Here is a 19,010-nt window from a genome sequence, read left to right on the forward strand (position 1 = left end):
ACAGATTTACATGTGGCATAATTACATCTAATAGACACAGTGTGCGTCTACATTGTGAGGGTCAGATGCATTATGTGTATCCCAGCCTTCTGAGTTACACCATAGACAGCCAGGGTAAGATTAAACCCTGACTGAGCCAGTTTGGTGATTTACGTGGTCAAGATATGTGAATCAGCCGGCCCATTTCCCTGTTCCCTGACACACACTCACTCTCCCATTGAGATCTTATTTTTGTCACGGCTCCACTTTAATTAACGGCCATCTAAAAACAGGCAAAGTCTGATGGACAAGACCTGGGCGGGAGCCAATCGGCATTTTCACGGAGATAAATTGGATCTCTGGTTTAAGGGAGGGAGGATGGATGGGCCCCGATATCAATTACTACTCTTTCTCTAGCCGGAGAGGAGAGGAGAGGAGAGGAGATGAGATGAGATGAGATGAGATGAGATGAGAGGAGAGGAGAGGAGAGGAGAGGAGAGGAGAGGAGAGGAGAGGAGAGGAGAGGAGAGGAGAGGAGAGGAGAGGAGAGGAGAGGAGAGGAGAGGAGAGGAGAGGAGATGAGAGGAGATGAGATGAGATGAGATGAGATGAGATGAGATGAGATGAGATGAGATGAGATGAGATGAGATGAGATGAGATGAGAGGAGAGGAGAGGAGAGGAGAGGAGATGAGATGAGATGAGATGAGATGAGAGGAGAGGAGAGGAGAGGAGAGGAGATGAGAGGAGAGGAGAGGAGAGGAGAGGAGAGGAGAGGAGAGGAGAGGAGAGGAGAGGAGAGGAGAGGAGAGGAGAGGAGAGGAGAGGAGATGAGATGAGATGAGAGGAGAGGAGAGGAGAGGAGAGGAGAGGAGAGGAGAGGAGAGGAGAGGAGAGGAGAGGAGAGGAGAGGAGAGGAGAGGAGAGGAGAGGAGAGGAGAGGAGAGGAGAGGAGAGGAGAGGAGAGGAGAGGAGAGGAGAGGAGGAGAAAGAGGAAAAATACAGACAGAGTGAATGAAATACAGAGGACTCACTATGCCAGCCAGCCCAGTTATGTTCTCTACCTAGCCAGTCTGTCACAGGAACTTTGTGTTGGGGACGACAGACAGGGTATAGGACACGGCGTGGCGCTGAATGAAATGCGAGCACAACGACAGGCCAGGACCCAACATAGATACAGTATCGAGCGTTAATGGCACAGGAAGTCATCAGACAGGGCAGGCAAGTAAAGCATAGCCTCGGCTGACAATGAAATTAGATTTACTATGAAGGCCTCGACTTAAAGGAAAACAGACAGCCCTGGGTAGGAAAGGGATTCATCTCTCCCTCTCTCTCTCTCTGTGTGTGTGTGTGTGTGTGTGTGTGTGTGTGTGTGTGTGTGTGTGTGTGTGTGTGTGTGTGTGTGTGTGTGTGTGTGTGTGTGTGTGTGTGTGTGTGTGTGTGTGTGTGTGTTGTGTGTTGTGTGTTGTGTGTTGTGTGTTGTGTGTTGTGTGTTGTGTCTGTCTCTGTCTCTGTCTCTGTCTCTGTCTCTGTCTCTGTCAGAGTAGATAGAGTGAGGCCAACCCAGCCAGGTAGACAGTATTCCCGCCAGGGCCCTGGCTGTAGACTGGTTAGCAGTGGGACCAGCTCTTGCGCCGAGACTTCTGCCCCCATGGAATGGAGACACATTAATCACATACAAGAAATCAGCAATTATCTGTCATGAGGAGTCGCAAAAGGTGTCTCGGTTACGTGCTTCTGCAGGCATTACGGCCCATTAGTGGGTTTAGAGACACTGGTACACCCCCCTGCCTCCCTCTCCCTCCTTCCTGCCTCCCCCTCCCCCAGAGAGCTGTCCTCTCTCCAGGGATAGAGATGTGTCAGGAGCGCTAGTAAAAGTTTGGCACAGGAACTGAATGTGGGACCAGACGGCGCATAATCCTACAGATCTATTGGCCCATTGTGGATAGGAAAACTAATTGTCTGGGCCGTCTATTAGAATGACTCATGGGTTATTTATTTCTCCTTTGCATTATCAAATAGAATAGGAGAATGGGATGGGATGGGAGGAGGATTTTCAGACTTGAAATCTATTGTCACTTTGCTGCTCTGAGTCAACCAGCACCCCTCTCCCCTCCCCTCCTCTCCCTTCAAGTCCATCTTTATGTCTTGTGCTTCAACCCAGCTTTTATTTTCAACTTGATCAAGTCATGATTTCAATTGGTAGATATGGCGAGACAATTGAAGCAGGGTGACTCTGCTCTTCTGCTATGTGGACAGTGCTTGAATAGAAAGTGTCTCATATCTCCACTTTAAACCCAAGCAATTTGCCTCAATCCAAACTGGGCTGGGGAAGTGGATAGAGAGGGGAGAGATAGAGCTAGTGATAGTGATAGAGAGGGCTACAGAGCGAGGTCCAGAGAGAAAAGGAGGGAGTGAGGGAGACGGAGAGCTGGGGTCGGCAGGATGAGGGAGCTAACGGCGGGTGATGGGGGTAGCTGAGCGAATCTCAGCACTAAATCATTTGGGAAGCACCCCTTCATTATCTCCTCCTCTCCATCTAGGAATCTCTTCCCTCTGACCTTGTCCGCCGCTGTGTCTGTGAAGAAAAGATGAAGCCAGATTATCTATGATTGGAGATGGCCATTATCTAAACACAATCTGCAGGCTGCAGGTCCCACTCCTCCTGTAGCCATCCAGCCATGGCCACCATAGTAGAATGGAGAGAGGATGGTGGATCAGTATCAAGCACCCTCTCTCCCTCCCTTTATTTACTAGGAGAATCATTACGTATCATTCTCTCATTACGCTTCTCTAACACACAAGCACTTCCATCTGCATTTACCTTTTAGTCCACTCTCCATGCTCTCTCTACAGCAGTGTTTACCAACTCCAGTCCTCCAGTACCCCCAACAGCACACATTTGTGTTGTAGCCCCAGACAAACTCACCTGATTTGACTCGTTGAGGGCTTGATGATTTGTTGACAAGTTAAATCAGGTGTGGTTGTCCGAAGCTACATCAGAAATGTTTCTATTGGGGGTACTGGAGGACTGGAGCTGGGAAACACTGCTCTAAAGGGTATGTTGATCTTCTGTAATAGAGGAAACACACCAGACCGACGGACGGCTTAGAGACAGCTAATAGTCTCCCTCTCTGTCTAGATTTGCCTGTTTGCTTACCTCTCCCTTCTTCAACATGTCCCTTTCCTAAATAATTACCAAGCTAATGTAGCATTAAAGTCCCACCGTTCTGAATGCTTTCTTCCTAATAATGCATTAGAGTTCCACCATTCTGTATGCGTCTACCTGATAATGTATCATCAGAGTCTCTTGGTATCCTTACATAGTTGCAGTTTGACTAGAGCGTGTATCAAGGTTCGTAGTTTCTGTCTGGGTTGCACTCGGCCCTACGGCATCCTGAGGAGCTATCCTTTTTTTTGCTCTGTGTTCGTCCTTGCCTGGGCGCTTCCTTTTCTCAGCGCGTGTCTCTGAAGGATGACCCCAGTCTGGGAGGTGAGAGATTGACAGGACCTCAAGCTCTTGTGCGCTGTGCTGTCATGCCCCACCCAGTAGATAGGGAAGAGTGAGGGCTGATGTGTGGCTGTTGCAGCAGGCTGCCAGGCCGCTGGGGAGGAGCTGTCTGGAGGCACCTCAACACCCACTGAGGACCGTGCTCCACTTTACATGCAAATGAAGCCAAAAGATCTCTCTCCGCCTTTGGACACGAAACATGCAAACCTCTGAAAAGTCAGAAAGAGCCCGGCAGGGCGGTACACACCCAGTTTGTCAGAGGTTCAGGGAACACAGCGTTGTAGCTCAAGGTTGGCTGGGCATTAAATTAAATTGCTTTGTTACAGCGTCTGTATGATAGGGCCATGCCACGAGAAAACATACACCCAAATTATATTAGGAAAAATAAATTACGTTTAAATATTTGGACAGAAATTGGAACAGGCAATTTCACCAAATTTCTTCCGTTGTTCTGTGATCATTTTTGAAAGTCGCAAGGAAAGGTTTAAGGCCTTCCTTGTGCTTCTGAGTAAATGAAAGTGACAGCTCTTGCAGTATGAGTAATGCATTTACAAGCAGGAGGCCTGGATTCTATCATTATGCCTGATATAGTGACAATTTGAATATTCCTTCCCTTTTGCTGATTCTATTTACCGCCTCACTATGTTGAATAATCTTCTGGCATATATCAGATTAGGCCTATCAGTAAAGAGACTATGGGTCTGCTCAGAGGCAGGGCCAGTCAGATGTATCTTCATCAGCATTACAGCAGGGCAGGCTGGAGCCGGAGCTGGGGGAGGAGTTGGGGATGGAGCTGGGGTTGGAGCTGGAACTGGAGCTGGGTAGGGGGCTGGGACTGGAGCTGGGTCTGGAGCTGGGGTGGAGCTGGGTCTGGAGCTGGAACTGGGCATGGAGCTGGGTCTGGAGCTGGGGTGGAGCTGGGTTTGGAGCTGGGGATGGAGCTGGGGTGGAGCTGGGGATGGAGCTGGGGGCTTTATATAGAGCTGGGGTATAGGGCTGAGGAACAGGGCTGGAGCTGGGGATGGAACTGGGGCTTGAGCCTGAGCTGTGGCTGGAGCTGGGGCTGAAGCTGGGTTTTTTATATAGAGCTGGGGTATAGGGCTGAGCAGGGCTGAGCAGTGCTGGAGCTAGGGATGGAGCTGGGGCTGAAGCTGGGGTTTTTATATAGAGCTGGGGTATAGGGCTGAGCAGGGCTGGAGCAGGGGATGGGCCCAGAATTGAAGCTAAGCTGGAGCTGGGGTTGCAGTAGACCAGTAGGGCTACAGTACTGGGGGCTGTATATAGGGTTGGGGTATGGGGCTGAGGAGCAGGGCTGGGGCCACTATAGAGTGGGGTCTGATCCCACCATGGCAGAGCCTTGCAGGCAGCAGCCGTGTGCCATGCAGCGTCAGGTCCTATAATGAGCCCATCAGCACCATAACCCATCTGATGTGTTGCCTGAAACATTACTGTGCGTTTGAAATGCACCCAGAGGCCTAGCAGGAATCTTTTATCGTTGGGTGCAGCTGTCCGTGCTTTCAGAGCACAGCACTCACATACGCTCGGTGTGAGCAGCAAGTGATATGGCAATGAGGCCGCATTAAAAAAACATGTCAACCACTGACACTTTAGTCTAGCATGAGACTAATTGTTTCTAGGGTGGCATTTATTTGCAACCAGAAGGAAAAACTTTAGCTAAGTAGGTTTCTCAACAGCTCATTCCCCACCCGGTGAGAGAAAGAGAGTGAGTGAGAGAGAGAGAAAGAGAGGAAGACATAGAGAGAGGGAGGGAAAGAGAGGAAGACATAGAGAGAGGGAGGGAAAGAGAGGAAGACATAGAGAGAGGGAGGGAAAGAGAGGAAGACATAGAGAGAGGGAGGGAAAGAGAGGAAGACATAGAGAGAGGGAGGGAAAGAGAGGAAGACATAGAGAGAGGGAGGGAAAGAGAGGAAGACATAGAGAGAGGGAGGGAAAGAGAGGAAGACATAGAGAGAGGGAGGGAAAGAGAGGAAGACATAGAGAGAGGGAGGGAAAGAGAGGAAGACATAGAGAGAGGGAGGGAAAGAGAGGAAGACATAGAGAGAGGGAGGGAAAGAGAGGAAGACATAGAGAGAGGGAGGGAAAGAGAGGAAGACATAGAGAGAGGGAGGGAAAGAGAGGAAGACATAGAGAGAGGGAGGGAAAGAGAGGAAGACATAGAGAGAGGGAGGGAAAGAGAGGAAGACATAGAGAGAGGGAGGGAAAGATAGGAAGACATAGAGAGAGGGAGGGAAAGAGAGGAAGACATAGAGGGAGAGAAAGAGAGGAAGACATAGAGAGAGGGAGGGAAAGAGAGGAAGACATAGAGAGAGGGAGGGAAAGAAGGAACCAAGCCAGACACACTGCACCCTACAACAAAAGGTAGCACTTTAATCCAGAGAGAGAAGCATCAATCTTGACAGCATATGGCATCTGTGCAAAATCCATTACTTTTTAATACACCGGGCGCTGAAATGAAAAGGCTTCCTGAGATTGTCAGATGTCAGTTGTGTTTTGATAACTTTGATCTTCTCTTCTATTTGCATTTCTAAAATGGGGCCGTCCACATGCCATCTCAGACTGGACATGCCATCTCAGACTGGACATGCCATCTCAGACTGGACATGCCATCTCAGACTGGACATGCCATCTCAGACTGGACATGCCATCTCAGACTGGACATTCCATCTCAGACTGGACATGCCATCTCAGACTGGACATGCCATCTCAGACTGGACATGCCATCTCAGACTGGACATGCCATCTCAGACTGGACATGCCATCTCAGACTGGACATGCCATCTCAGACTGGACATGCCATCTCAGACTGGACATGCCATCTCAGACTGGACATTCCATCTCAGACTGGACATGCCATCTCAGACTGGACATGCCATCTCAGACTGGACATGCCATCTCAGACTGGACATGCCATCTCAGACTGGACATTCCATCTCAGACTGGACATGCCATCTCAGACTGGACATGCCATCTCAGACTGGACATTCCATCTCAGACTGGACATGCCATCTCAGACTGGACATGCCATCTCAGACTGGACATGCCATCTCAGACTGGACATGCCATCTCAGACTGGACATGCCATCTCAGACTGGACATTCCATCTCAGACTGGACATGCCATCTCAGACTGGACATGCCATCTCAGACTGGACATTCCATCTCAGACTGGACATGCCATCTCAGACTGGACATGCCATCTCAGACTGACACAGCCCTATATCCCACACAATTACTCCCACCTTCAGTCAAGCAATGAACAGCTGCGGAGAGAGAGACGAGTGTGGAGGATAGTGTGGGTAACTGTGTGTGTGTGTGTGTGTGTGTGTGTGTGTGTGTGTGTGTGTGTGTGTGTGTGTGTGTGTGTGTGTGTGTGTGTGTGTGTGTGTGTGTGTGTGTGTGTGTGTGTGTGTGTGTGTGTGTGTGTGTGTGTGTGCAGTCAGTTGGACAATGTAGCACACAAACCTAGCTATCAACCTCTCTCCCTCTCTGTTTCTCATGCAGACACTTATGTTTCAATGTAAAGCAGTGGGGAGGAAGGACCTTGTCGATTACATGGGCGGCTGCTGAGTGGAGCCTCATTCACCGTACAGATCACCTGTTATAGCAGGGCTCATTTACAGACAGGGGTAAGAGGGGCTAGGATCTCTCTGTGAGAGATAAGTATGGAGGAGAGGGGTCAGACAGACAGTCGGGTCAAGTAGCCCCGCCATGTCAGTTAAATCCTAAGTGTTCTGCATAGTGAAGCATTCACTTTAGTCTGGATGTAAATGCAGGATTGTACTTTAACTGTATTCTCATTGATTTTCCCCCTCCACACACACTTTTATGAAGAACTCTCTCAGTCTGTTCTGGAGGCTAGACATCTCGTTATGCAGAGTAGTGAGCATCGCTGGTTATTTATTCATAATCATAAATGCACTTTAAAAGCCTCCGAGTGGCCATAAGAGTAGAGAAACCTTGCAGATCCAATAACGCGCTGCTTTTAGACAGGTGCAAAATGGACTAATTAATAGCGATTCATACTCTGGCCAGGGTGTGCGGTGCGGTGGGCCGGCCGGCTCGGCGAGAGGAGAAGAGTGCTTAGGTCAGGCAATGAAAAGATATCGGCTCCAAATTCAATATTCTCACTCCGGCCGTTCCTCCCTCCCAGAGGAGGGCTCAGAAGAGCGCTCACTCTCCTGTAACGCTTTCGCTGGGTGTCATTTATTTCTTCAGTTTGCATGTTTGAAAAGTTCATTACCTCACTCATGGCTAGTTAATTAGCCTTGTAAAGCTATCATTAGACCTCCTCAGGCCCTGGTTGGAAATTAGTCTTTGTCCCAAAACATTAAGACGACACAGGAGGCCTGTAAAAGTGCACTTCTACCATTAAGGCCTGATAGTGACACCCCAATGAAATGTCTGATGACAGAGAGAGAGAGACAATCCAAATGGAGTTAGGTGTGGAGCCACTCAAGTCTCACCTCTGCTCTGACTCATTCCAGACAAGCACCTGTCTTGGACTGTTCTGTGAGCTGAAAGCTGTGACTGCAACCCAGCTGAGACCCATATCCTGTCCTCTCATGGTCTAGTCCCCATCCAGCCACTCCCCATGACCACACACTGTGTACCCTGTTCTGGTCAGGCCTATCAGGCCAAGGGCAGATAGAGGAGCTTTAACCACTAGGCTACCTGCCGCCCCTACCGTAGATGAATGTGTAGGAGCAGGAGAATGTGTGAGGCCAGTTATTACAGCAGATAGTCATGTAGGAGTGAGAGGCTGTGGCCGTTTGAGATTTGAGGCTCGGTCCGTGTGAGGCTGGGTCAGTGTATCAAATCAAATCAAATTGATCACATACACATGGTTAGCAGATGCTATTGCGAGTGTAGAAAAATGCTTGTGCTTCTAGTTCCGACAGTGCAGTAATCTAACAATTCAACAACTACCTAATACACACTGCCTAATACACTCCCTGTATGGCTGGGTCCGTGTGAGGCGTGACCAGATGAGCGTGATCGTGACTAGCAAGAGGGCTTCCACTTTAAGATAAAGCTCAGACACCTCCAGCTATAGTAAGAGCGGCACGTCGTCGGGCAGGCAGGCAGGCAGGCAGGCAGGCAGGCAGGCAGGCAGGCAGGCAGGGCATACTGATTATGCATGTGCTCATTTGTGTGTTGAAGCAGGGAGCAGCCAGGCACGTGTCTCATTTGAACTTTACAGGAATGTAACAGGATCTGATGTTCCCCCCAGCTTTATTTTTAGAACAACTGTGTCTAATGGTACCTGGCAGGTACAGGAGGTGTCACATCTGTCCAGGGCCAGGTGATGCTCTCGCCCCTCGCCTTCCCCCCACCGCTCCCTCCCCGACGCAGTCAAATGACTCACGCTGAAGATCAACAGAGTCGTTTCCAATAAACTCGTCTTCCTCTCCCTGCCACGTTCCATCAGTTCTGGGGATGGGTTCTTGCTAGTAGTCATTCCATTCCACAACACAGTCGAATAGGAAATGCATAATGTAGAAGAAGGTAAAGAAGATGAATGTTCTGTCTAATGCCAGGGGAGATTAATTTGAAAAATCCTCCTTTCTGACTGGCCAGATCTGGAGGTATAGAAGCCATACATCGTAGTCACAGCGCCCCCGTCTGGCCAGCGGGACTAGCCGTGTCAAAGCGGGCGAGGGAGGGGAGGGTATAGGTCAACACAGGATACAGCTGTACAACACACAACCCAGGGAACACTATACACTGTATACTATATACACTACTGTGCTATACTGGAGCTCTTATCTTCATGTACTACTGCTGCTTGACAGTAACAGCACTCCAAACAACATCTGTATCAAACATCACCCAGACACTGCAGGCAGCTCTATCTACTAGAATAGCTCAGTGGAGACAGGAACATGTCTTCCTCCCAGGGAAACCACACAACAACAACAACAACAACAGAACACACCAGTGTGCCTGATGATAACAGGGAGTGTTTTGAGTTTCCTGCTGAGGTGATCCTCACAGACTCAGCAGAACGGTGCCATCAGCTGTAGCATTTGTTTGTGTTCTCTCTCCTTCTTTCTTTCCCTCCTCTCCTCCTCTCCCTCGGTTTCCCTCCAGAAGACAGGAAGCTGTTTGTGGGGATGCTTGGGAAGCAGCAGAGCGAGGAGGACGTCCGGCGGCTCTTTGAGACCTTCGGCCAGATCGAGGAGTGCACCGTCCTGAGAGGGCCTGATGGGGCCAGTAAGGGTCAGCGCCTGCCCACACACCTCACTTCCTCTTTGCCTCTCTACTCCCTCTCGTCTTACCTGTCTCCTTCCCACTGTCTCTTGCTCTTCACTCCCCTCTTTCTCCCCTTCTCTTTCTCTCTCACACACTCTCTCTCCCTCTATTCCCACTTTCTCCCTCTCCATCTCTACTCTCTCTCCTTCTCCTCCTCCCTCTCTCTCTCCCTGAATATTCCCTCACTTCACCTGTCTCCTTCCCGCTGTTTCTCGCTCTCTACTCCCCCCTTTCTCCCTCTCTCACTGTACTCTCTCCTTCTCCCCCTCCCTCTCTCTCTCCCTCTATATTCCCTTACTTCACCTGTCTCCTTCCCACTCTCATCCACTCCTTAGCTCACCCTCCTCTTCTCCCCTGGCCATACCTTCCCCTTACTGTTCTGTAGATCCCTTTCCACTTCTTTCTCTCACCTTCCCCTTATACCTCCTCTACACATACAGCATCACACCTCCTTCCTCTCACCTATCTATCTTTTCCCTCCGCACCTCTCTCTCTTCACTCCCTCCTTCTCCAGCTCTCCCTTTGTAGTCCCCATTCCTAACACCATTCACTTTCCCTAGGCTCGTACTCAACAAACACATTGCAAACACCTCCTCCTCTTCCCTCCAACTCCCTTCCTCCTCCTCTTCCTGTTATCAGAAAGGCGGAGGGGTGTAATTATGTTTGTTTCCCACATCCCTGTCACCCCTCCCTAGAGACGTTTGTGAACGATAATGTCCTACTGTAAATAAATCAGTCTGTCCCTGGATTTTAGCACTGCCTGCCACTCACAACAATAACAGTAGAGCAGTATTCACCGAAACACAACAACAGCCCAAACGCTATGAAGTCCATTGAATCATAACGAAGTGAAAGATGGCTATGGATTTTTGATTCAAGGATTGTTCTTCTCCAGCAGTGTGTCTTCCTCCTATCCTTTGATGGGTCTCTCTCATATACTAGTTCACAAGCTTTGTTATTTCCTCTGATAAGCAGCGAGCGTTGGGGTGCACTCTCTCTCTCTCTCCCCCTACCTTTCTCTCTCTCTCTCTCTCTCTCTATCTCTCTTTCTATTGCCTGTGATTTATCCTCCTATATTAAATGGCTGAATGTGTGAAATAGATGTGTGAGAAGGTGGGAGGTTTGATAATGTGCAGCTTCCAAGTACATTCAACAGAAAGGCTGGCTATAATGAGCCATGTGACTATCGGTGTGTACATCTGCTCCGCTTTCTGTTGATCCAGGCTCTATTGCTCTTCGTTGCCCAAAGGCCTGCTCCCTGCTCCCTCTCCCCGGGCCGCTCCCGCTGCCTGCTCCCTGCTCCCTCTCCCCAGGGCGCTCCCGCTGCCTGCTCCCTGCTCCTTCTCCCCGGGCCGCTCCCGCTGCCTGCTCCCTGCTCCCTCTCCCCGGGACGCTCCCGCTGCCTGCTCCCTGCTCCCTCTCCCCGGGCCGCTCCCGCTGCCTGCTCCCTGCTCCCTCTCCCCGGGCCGCTCCCGCTGCCTGCTCCCTGCTCCCTCTCCCCGGGCCGCTCCCACTGCCTGCTCCCTGCTCCCTCTCCCCGGGCCGCTCCCGCTGCCTGCTCCCTGCTCCCTCTCCCCGGGCCGCTCCCGCTGCCTGCTCCCTGCTCCCTCTCCCCGGGCCGCTCCCGCTGCCTGCTCCCTGCCCCCGCTCCCCAGGCCGCTCCCGCTGCCTGCCTGGCTCTGATTGACAGCCCACAAAATGAAATAAGCCCAGCGCTGTGTGCTCCTGCTGGGTCAGACGGGAATCAGTGTGCTCCCTCGTTCACTCCTTCTCTCTTTCACTCATCTTCCAGCCACTGTAGCGCTCCTCTCTTCTCTCTATTCTACTAGCCCCCTTCTCATCCCCAGTTTCACATCACCAGCTCTTTTCTTCATCTTGCTTTATATCTCTCTCATTGTTGTGCTACGATCTGTAGCTGTGTACCATAGGTGTTGTCTGTTACTTACAGACCGTCCCAGTTGTTTGGCCTCCAGGTGACTGAGAGAAGGGTTTGACTGACTGCTCCGACCAGAGCCAGTTGTGCAACAATCCCATGACATCGTTAAGGAGACGGTGGCAGCAAACCATTTTGGCAACCACAGTACCACTAGACATGGTCCCATCAGTCAAATGAAACAGATCTTGAAATTGACAGTGCTCTCTATTCCATTATGGAGCCTTTGTCCCCTGTTGATGTAAATGTATGCCACTCGGAGGCTTTCAGCGTCCTTTCAACCCAATAAAAAGGCCAATAGGTTTGACATCCATCTCTGTATGGCAGCCCTGCTCAAAGTACTCTCAAAGTGAAACACTTGCTGCCAGAGTTGAATGGAGCGAGGAATTGTCAGGAATATCAGAGAGATGGCTTTTAGGTCTATAATTAAGTTGTGTTATAAATGTCATCCATTCTGCCTGATGGAATTCATGCATACAGATTATTTTCTCCAGGAATTCAAAAGGCAGCACAGAACCTCCAGCTAGCTTGAAAGTAATGCAATCTTTTTTTTCTTTTTTTCCTTCTTCCTATTCTCAACCATCACATTCAAAAACCTTGACTGACTGTGCACTATAATTTATGAGTCTAGCTTCACTTCCAATTCTTTAGAGAACTTCATGCTCCGGGTCCTAAACCTATCCCGTTTTTTTTTTTCTAGGTCAGGGAAAGCAAGGCTATACACACGCCGCTACATTCGCTGCCTCAGTCAGTGGGGGGCGTTGAGAGCCCCATGTGTTTAAATGCATGTTGTTTGCCGAGCGCAGCGATTCTCAGTCTGCCCTGCCTCCAGTCGGGCTGAGCTGAGCCGGGACACCAGGGCTTAATCACTGCCAGGGCCAGCCTTGTTAGCTAGGTGGATGTTGGGGATGGAGGGAGATAACCAACAGTATACCATCTAGGACCTGGAAACGAAAGCTGGGCTCTTTGAGTTTCCAGAACAAACTCTCCTTTATTATTTCCACTACAAAGGTTAAACGCTTTTGTTCCCTCAAACAGTGGCGTGCAATCAAACGTTCCCCCAGACGGCTGCTACCTCCCTCCCTCGCTCCAGTTGGAGGAAAAAGGGACCTTTAGCTTCCAAAGCAGAGGGGAGTGCCAGAGAAGGGAGAGTAAGGGGGCCACAGTGAAATCAAAGCCCTTTGTGACTTGTCTACCAACCACATTTTCGTCATGTCTCCTGCCTTTATATAGCATCTGGTCTGTACACATACTAACTTACCCACGTAGCCGTCATTAGAGTTCCCATTTACGTTTAGAAAACGTTATATTACATTAGAATCACATTTTCACATGTCTACATACAACACTGATCATGTTGACGGAGCACAGATTGCCAAGGTGACAGGGGGAAACTGTTTATATGCAGCCAGTGTATGTAACTCCATCCTTGGCCACATTTGATTTGGTTGAGGAAATGATTCATTTGTCTACACAGGGATGCTGGATGGCTCTTTCAGAATGCCTAAGTGAATGGGCTGTCTGGCCGTGTTTCTCTTGGGTGTAGCTATCAGCCATTGTAATTTAAATGAATCATCTGTGCCCCTGCGGGGAATTGATGATGAATAAATGTATATAAACACTTCTAATTGGATTGTTGAAAGCTTTCTAAACGGGTATCAGCTGTTTTTTAAACGCTTGAAAAACAGTGTCTGTCTTACACACTGGTCCTGCTCCGGTAAGAAAGGTCCATATGAATCCAGATGAGTTAATTACCTATGTAGTTAATTAGCTATCTAGTAACCAGACACGAGCTGCCTCCAGAAGACAGGAGTAAGAAGGAGTCTAAACTAGAAGAAATCGGATGAAGCCTGCAGTAAAATGCACCTATGGAATTTAAAGTGCTCAATATAGGCTCATTTAAATATACACTACAACACTTTTAAACGGTACAACACTTTTAAACAGTTCTACACTTTTATACAGTATAGCACTTTTATACAGTATAATGCTTTTATACAGTACAACCCTTTTATACAGTACAACGGTACAACACTTTTATTAAGTACAACACTTTTATACAGTACAACACTTTTAAACGGTACAACACTTTTAAACAGTTCTACACTTTTATACAGTATAGCACTTTTATACAGTATAATGCTTTTATACAGTACAACCCTTTTATACAGTACAACGGTACAACACTTTTATTAAGTACAACACTTTTATACAGTACAACACTTTTAAACGGCACAACACTTTAAAACAGTAGAACACTTTCTTTATTTTGCATAGTTTTTTCTGTTTTATTATCTCTCCCTCAATAAACATGTATATTTTGATAGATCAGAATATGTTACGACAATTTACCCTTGGAATAGCTACATATTTGTGGCTTTCTGTTTTATTCATGGGCATACATTTTTATACGTTGATCATATTATGTTGATCGAAATCAGAAGTTAATTAATTGAAAACCCCAAGAATGTTACCTTCAGTTTTTTGGTTTGTTCCTGTAGATTTTTGCATAAGCCAGGCAACAGATTTAAGATGATTTGAATGCCCCTTGAGCAAAGCCCTTCGTAAAAAATTATACACAAGCAAAGATACTGGCAGAAAGGCAGATTATAATACTCTGCCTTTGTCATCATAATCTGTTTTATGATAAACTGCACACAGATCACAATGTGTAAATATTAAACAGATTAATAATCACAACCAATGCTTGGTAGTAAATGCTGTTTGGTCCTGTGCTCCGGCATTGAGGGGTGGAATTAGAAATGGGCGAGGGACAGGATGTTCCAGGCAGCTAACGCCTACACTACAATTAGAATGATTTATTCAGAGTTATGCACTGAAAACACAAATGGCAGAATACATTAACAAACTAGATAACATGAAAATAATGGTAATGAATGTTTTTGTCTGCTCTCTCTCTCTCTCTCTCTCTCTCTCTCTCTCTCTCTCTCTCTCTCTCTCTCTCTCTCTCTCTCTCTCTCTCTCTCTCTCTCTCTCTCTCTCTCTCTCTCTCTCTCTCTCTCTCTCTCTCTCTCTCTCTCTCTCTCTCTCTCTCTCTCTCTCTCTCTCTCTCTCTCTCTCTCTCTCTCTCTCTCTCTCTCTCTCTCTCTCTCTCTCTCTCTCTCTCTCTCTCTCTCTCTCTCTCTCTCTCTCTCTCTCTCTCTCTCTCTCTCTCTCTCTCTCTCTCTCTTTCTTTTCCCTCCCTCCCTGACTGTCTGTCGGTCTGGGCGCGCGTGTGTGCAGGCTGTGCCTTTGTCAAGTTCTCCAGCCACGCAGAAGCACAGGCGGCCATCAACAGCCTGCACGGCGGACAGACCATGCCAGTGAGTATAACCGTGTTACCCACACACACACACACACACACGGCTTCGATAAGATACTAGTACTCATACAGTATACAGAATGGGTATTCACACATACTGTATAGAACATTGACGGCATAGCCGCCCTTCCTAAAGCATTCAAATAATACATTCACACATAAAACTTTCACCTAGACTTTCTTAGCATTTATTAATGTTCACGAAATAATCACACAGTCAGCATCCAACGTTTCACAACTGTATGTATGTGCAGCATAGATGTCTTGTCATTGATTATGCTGTATATATTATTGGATCAGTTTTCAGATCGTAATTTGCTCACCCTGTTGCAGGAAATGTCATGCACAGCAGGGAATGCAAACTTGTAGTGTATTCAAGGTTTCAAAAGGCTTCTAAAGTTTGTAATTTCGACTTTAAAATGTCTGACTTGATTTGCCGTAACTAACAATTTATCAACCCCTACAAAACTGTCCGTTTATTATAATCCACACAATAATTCACATTTCCTGTTGCTGCAGGATTACTCCTGCTGTGAGAAACAGGTCAAATTAAGATTCTACGCCTGTATATCTCCTCTCATATCTATTGTACCTTTTTACCAGTCTGTATCTATAGAAATCATTTTGTAATGATATATGAATACTATACATTATGTGTGTCCTAGAAAAATATGCAACAGAAATGATGCAGCTTTTCAAGATTCAAATTATTTCATGTTCAAATATGGAAATCGTCTCTGAAAAATATCTGAAATCAAAAGTGTAATAATTGATTAAGTGCATGCTCATTGGGAGGTACTTTTCCGTAGAGGAAAATAATCAATAATGAATTCTCCCTACGTCTAAAAACACAACATTCACCCAGAGCTTATCTTTCAGCGTATTTAATTGGAAAATGCAATATACTAGCACAACTTATGAGTCTTAGGAGACTAGTTATTACATTTATAGTAGGGACGATTCATTTGAGACCACGATAGTAGAGAATAAACAGTGGTACCAACGTGTTTTACAGTATCATGCTGTATTTCTCTAAACACAAGCATCTCCTCCTACCCAACATGCTGGGAATCATCCTAATTATTGGATATCCTGCAACTCCTGTCAAACTGCAGTAATTACAAATTGGTGTTGTTATGCTTGTTATCTGGCATGTAAAGGCCATCATTAAATATGTTTTACTAAGGGAAGATGATGAATAACACAGAATCTCCATGCATATTTTAGATTCACAGTCCCTGGCAGACACCTTAAGTTCATACACTCCATTGATGTTTTGCTATAAATATTTACTTAAGCTCTCTGGCAACAGGATAGTGTCCTGGAAGCCTGATGTAATTGACACATATTTCCCTTAATGATGCTGTGTGACACGTTTTGCAATAGCATTAGAAGTCACAAGCTTAGGGAGGGGGTAAAAAACACATCAACTCTAACTTTGGGTGTGTGTCTGTTGCTGCGCTGAGCCCCTGCCCTGCCCAGCCTGCAGTAACACAGGGTCAGTACCAAAGCCAGCTAAACCACTTGAGAGCTGCTCCACGGCAGATGAACTGTCCAAGGCGACATATGGAGCCCCAAACAGACCCGGAGTTGTATCCAGAGCCATCCAAAAGCTCATTAATAATCTATATTATCCATATCTCTCCCACTACCCCTGCACCTGTTACTTCTATATCCTACGTCCAAGTCCCAGTCAGATTAATAGGCAAGGTGGCCATTAGTACCGAGCTAAGGCTTTGATACCGAGGGGGATGCAGTTCATTTGGATAATATCAGTGCCACATGTCGTCAACAACTGACTAACAGGAGGCAGGATCCAGAGAGGCTCTCTAACCTACTGCCAGCTGTGGGGTCTGGACCAGTCTCGCACAAAGAGCTCTCTCTTAATGTTCAACTCTAGAGCATCTGTGTTAGCTGGCAGCCACACCCGGCCGTAAATAATACCTGCACAGACCAAAATACATTGGGTGGTAATGAAAGCCATGGTAATGAAGGGAAAGGGCGAGGGACGCCACCGAAGGGCAGCGGCTGATAGATCAGGTCAGGCCTTTAATTGATGCAGATTGCAGGTGCACCTAATTGAACTTAAAAGGTAATCAGGCTCCAAACAGGCCGACGCTCTCTTGGTTCAGCTGTTGAATTAAGGCTGTGGAGAGAGAGAGAGCAAAAGAGAGCGAGAGAACGAAAAAAGGGGGAGACACAGGTGGCAGGGCTTCAAATGGCAGAGCCAGGGGCAGACAGCACCCAGCAAATTGCAGACATGGCCGTGTTCTGTGTCGCACCGGCGGTGACAGGGCCTGCTGAGCTCACTAGTGTTGGCAGGAGTGAGACAGTGTGTGAGAGGAGAGAAGGGAGAGAAAGAGAGGTAGTGGCGAGCCAGATTAATGAGAGATAACACAAAGCTAGAGAGCATGACACATAATACTCTCTCTCTCTCTCTCTCTCTCTCTCTCTCTCTCTCTCTCTCTCTCTCTCTCTCTCTCTCTCTCTCTCTCTCTCTCTCTCTCTCTCTCTCTCTCTCTCTCTCTCTCTCTCTCTCTCTCTCTCTCTCTCTCTCTCTCTCTCTGTCTCTGTCTCTGTCTCTGTCTCTGTCTCTGTCTCTGTCTCTGTCTCTGTCTCTGTCTCTGTCTCTCTCTCTGTCTCTGTCTCTGTCTCTGTCTCTGTCTCTGTCTCTGTCTCTCTCTCTCTGTCTCTGTCTCTATCTCTCTCTCGCTCTCTCTCTGTCTCTCTCTCTCTGTCGTTCTCTCTCTCTCTCTCTGTCGCTCTTTCTCTCTGTCGCTCTTTCTCTCTGTCGCTCTTTCTCTCTGTCTCTCTGTCGCTCTCACTCTCTGTCTCTCTCACTCTCTCTCTCTCTCTCTCACTCTGTCTCTGTCTCTCTCACTCTCTGTCTCTCTCACTCTCTGTCTCTCTCTCTCTCTCTCTCTCTCTCTGTCGCTCTCTCTCTGTCGCTCTCTCTCTGTCTCTCTCTCTCTCTCTGTCGTTCTCTCTCTCTGTCTCTATCTCTCTCTGTCTCTCTCTCTCTGTCTCTATCTCTCTCTCGCTCTCTCTCTGTCTCTCTCTCTCTGTCGTTCTCTCTCGCTCTCTCTCTCTCTCTCTCTGTCGCTCTTTCTCTCTGTCGCTCTTTCTCTCTGTCTCTCTGTCGCTCTCACTCTCTGTCTCTCTCACTCTCTCTCTCTCTCTCTCACTCTGTCTCTGTCTCTCTCACTCTCTGTCTCTCTCTGTCTCTCTCTCTCTCTCTCTCTCTCTCACTCTCTGTCTCTCTCTCTCTCTCCTACGCTGGATGAAAGCATGATAGAATTTCTAACACAGATACAAGTACGAGAAGATGCACTTTTATTGCTTGAGATCGCTTACACTGTGTGTGTATTTTAATGGTGTGTTTGTGTGCATTGTTAAAGTGGGTGAGTGTCATGGGTAGGTCATGTTGCCATGTCACTGGTGGACAGTACGGTCCAATGCAGACAAAAAGACAGACAGACTAATGAGACACATACCTCCCATCAGGCCCACGGGGATGTGGAGAGACCGGTTCAACTGGAGTTGAACTGGAGGCCCACATGGAAGCCTCATCCAATTACTGGACAAACTTGTTATCTTCAATTTGATTATCTCATTTACGGCTTTGGGTTTAAACCTTTCAGCAAGGATGGAGCCCAATAATGTCACTGAACCAGGGTTTCGAGGACTCTTTTAGTGCAACACCTTACAAAGCATTCCCTGTTTTGACATCATATTGAGGAGACTGGAATTTTTGCCCTGTCCATGAAGTATAGAAGTTGAATGATTACAGATAAACATAGAATTTCAGAAGTAATTTTCTTTTAAAAACAGTCTACGTGGTTGCCATTATGATAGTAAAGTAATGGTTTGTCATGAGTATTCTGTTAAGACAGGCTTCCACACATTATTTCCCGTATTTTGTCGTCATAAGCTTCTGCTGAGGATAAAGTCTGAGTTTGTGTTTACATGTCTGTATAGTACCCACTTTACACCAG

The 19,010-nt window shown here is 47.6% G+C and overlaps 1 protein-coding gene across 26 annotated transcripts in view; it reads left to right on the forward strand.

Annotated features, from left to right (window-relative positions):
- LOC139576009 (CUGBP Elav-like family member 4) overlaps positions 1 to 19,010 on the forward strand; it is a 178,188-nt gene that overhangs the window by 120,425 nt on the left and 38,753 nt on the right. For 20 of the 26 annotated variants that reach the window (XM_071401567.1, XM_071401572.1, XM_071401570.1 and 17 more), the window contains exons 4-5: positions 9,599 to 9,727; positions 14,937 to 15,016. In XM_071401567.1, the coding sequence (XP_071257668.1) occupies positions 9,599 to 9,727; positions 14,937 to 15,016 (209 nt within the window). The remainder of the gene's footprint in view (positions 1 to 9,598; positions 9,728 to 14,936; positions 15,017 to 19,010) is intronic. The other 6 variants (XM_071401569.1, XM_071401586.1, XM_071401591.1 and 3 more) reach the window with 1 other exon arrangement.

Source organism: Salvelinus alpinus, chromosome 5 (assembly GCF_045679555.1).
Source record: "Salvelinus alpinus chromosome 5, SLU_Salpinus.1, whole genome shotgun sequence".
NCBI classification, from domain to species: domain Eukaryota; kingdom Metazoa; phylum Chordata; class Actinopteri; order Salmoniformes; family Salmonidae; genus Salvelinus; species Salvelinus alpinus.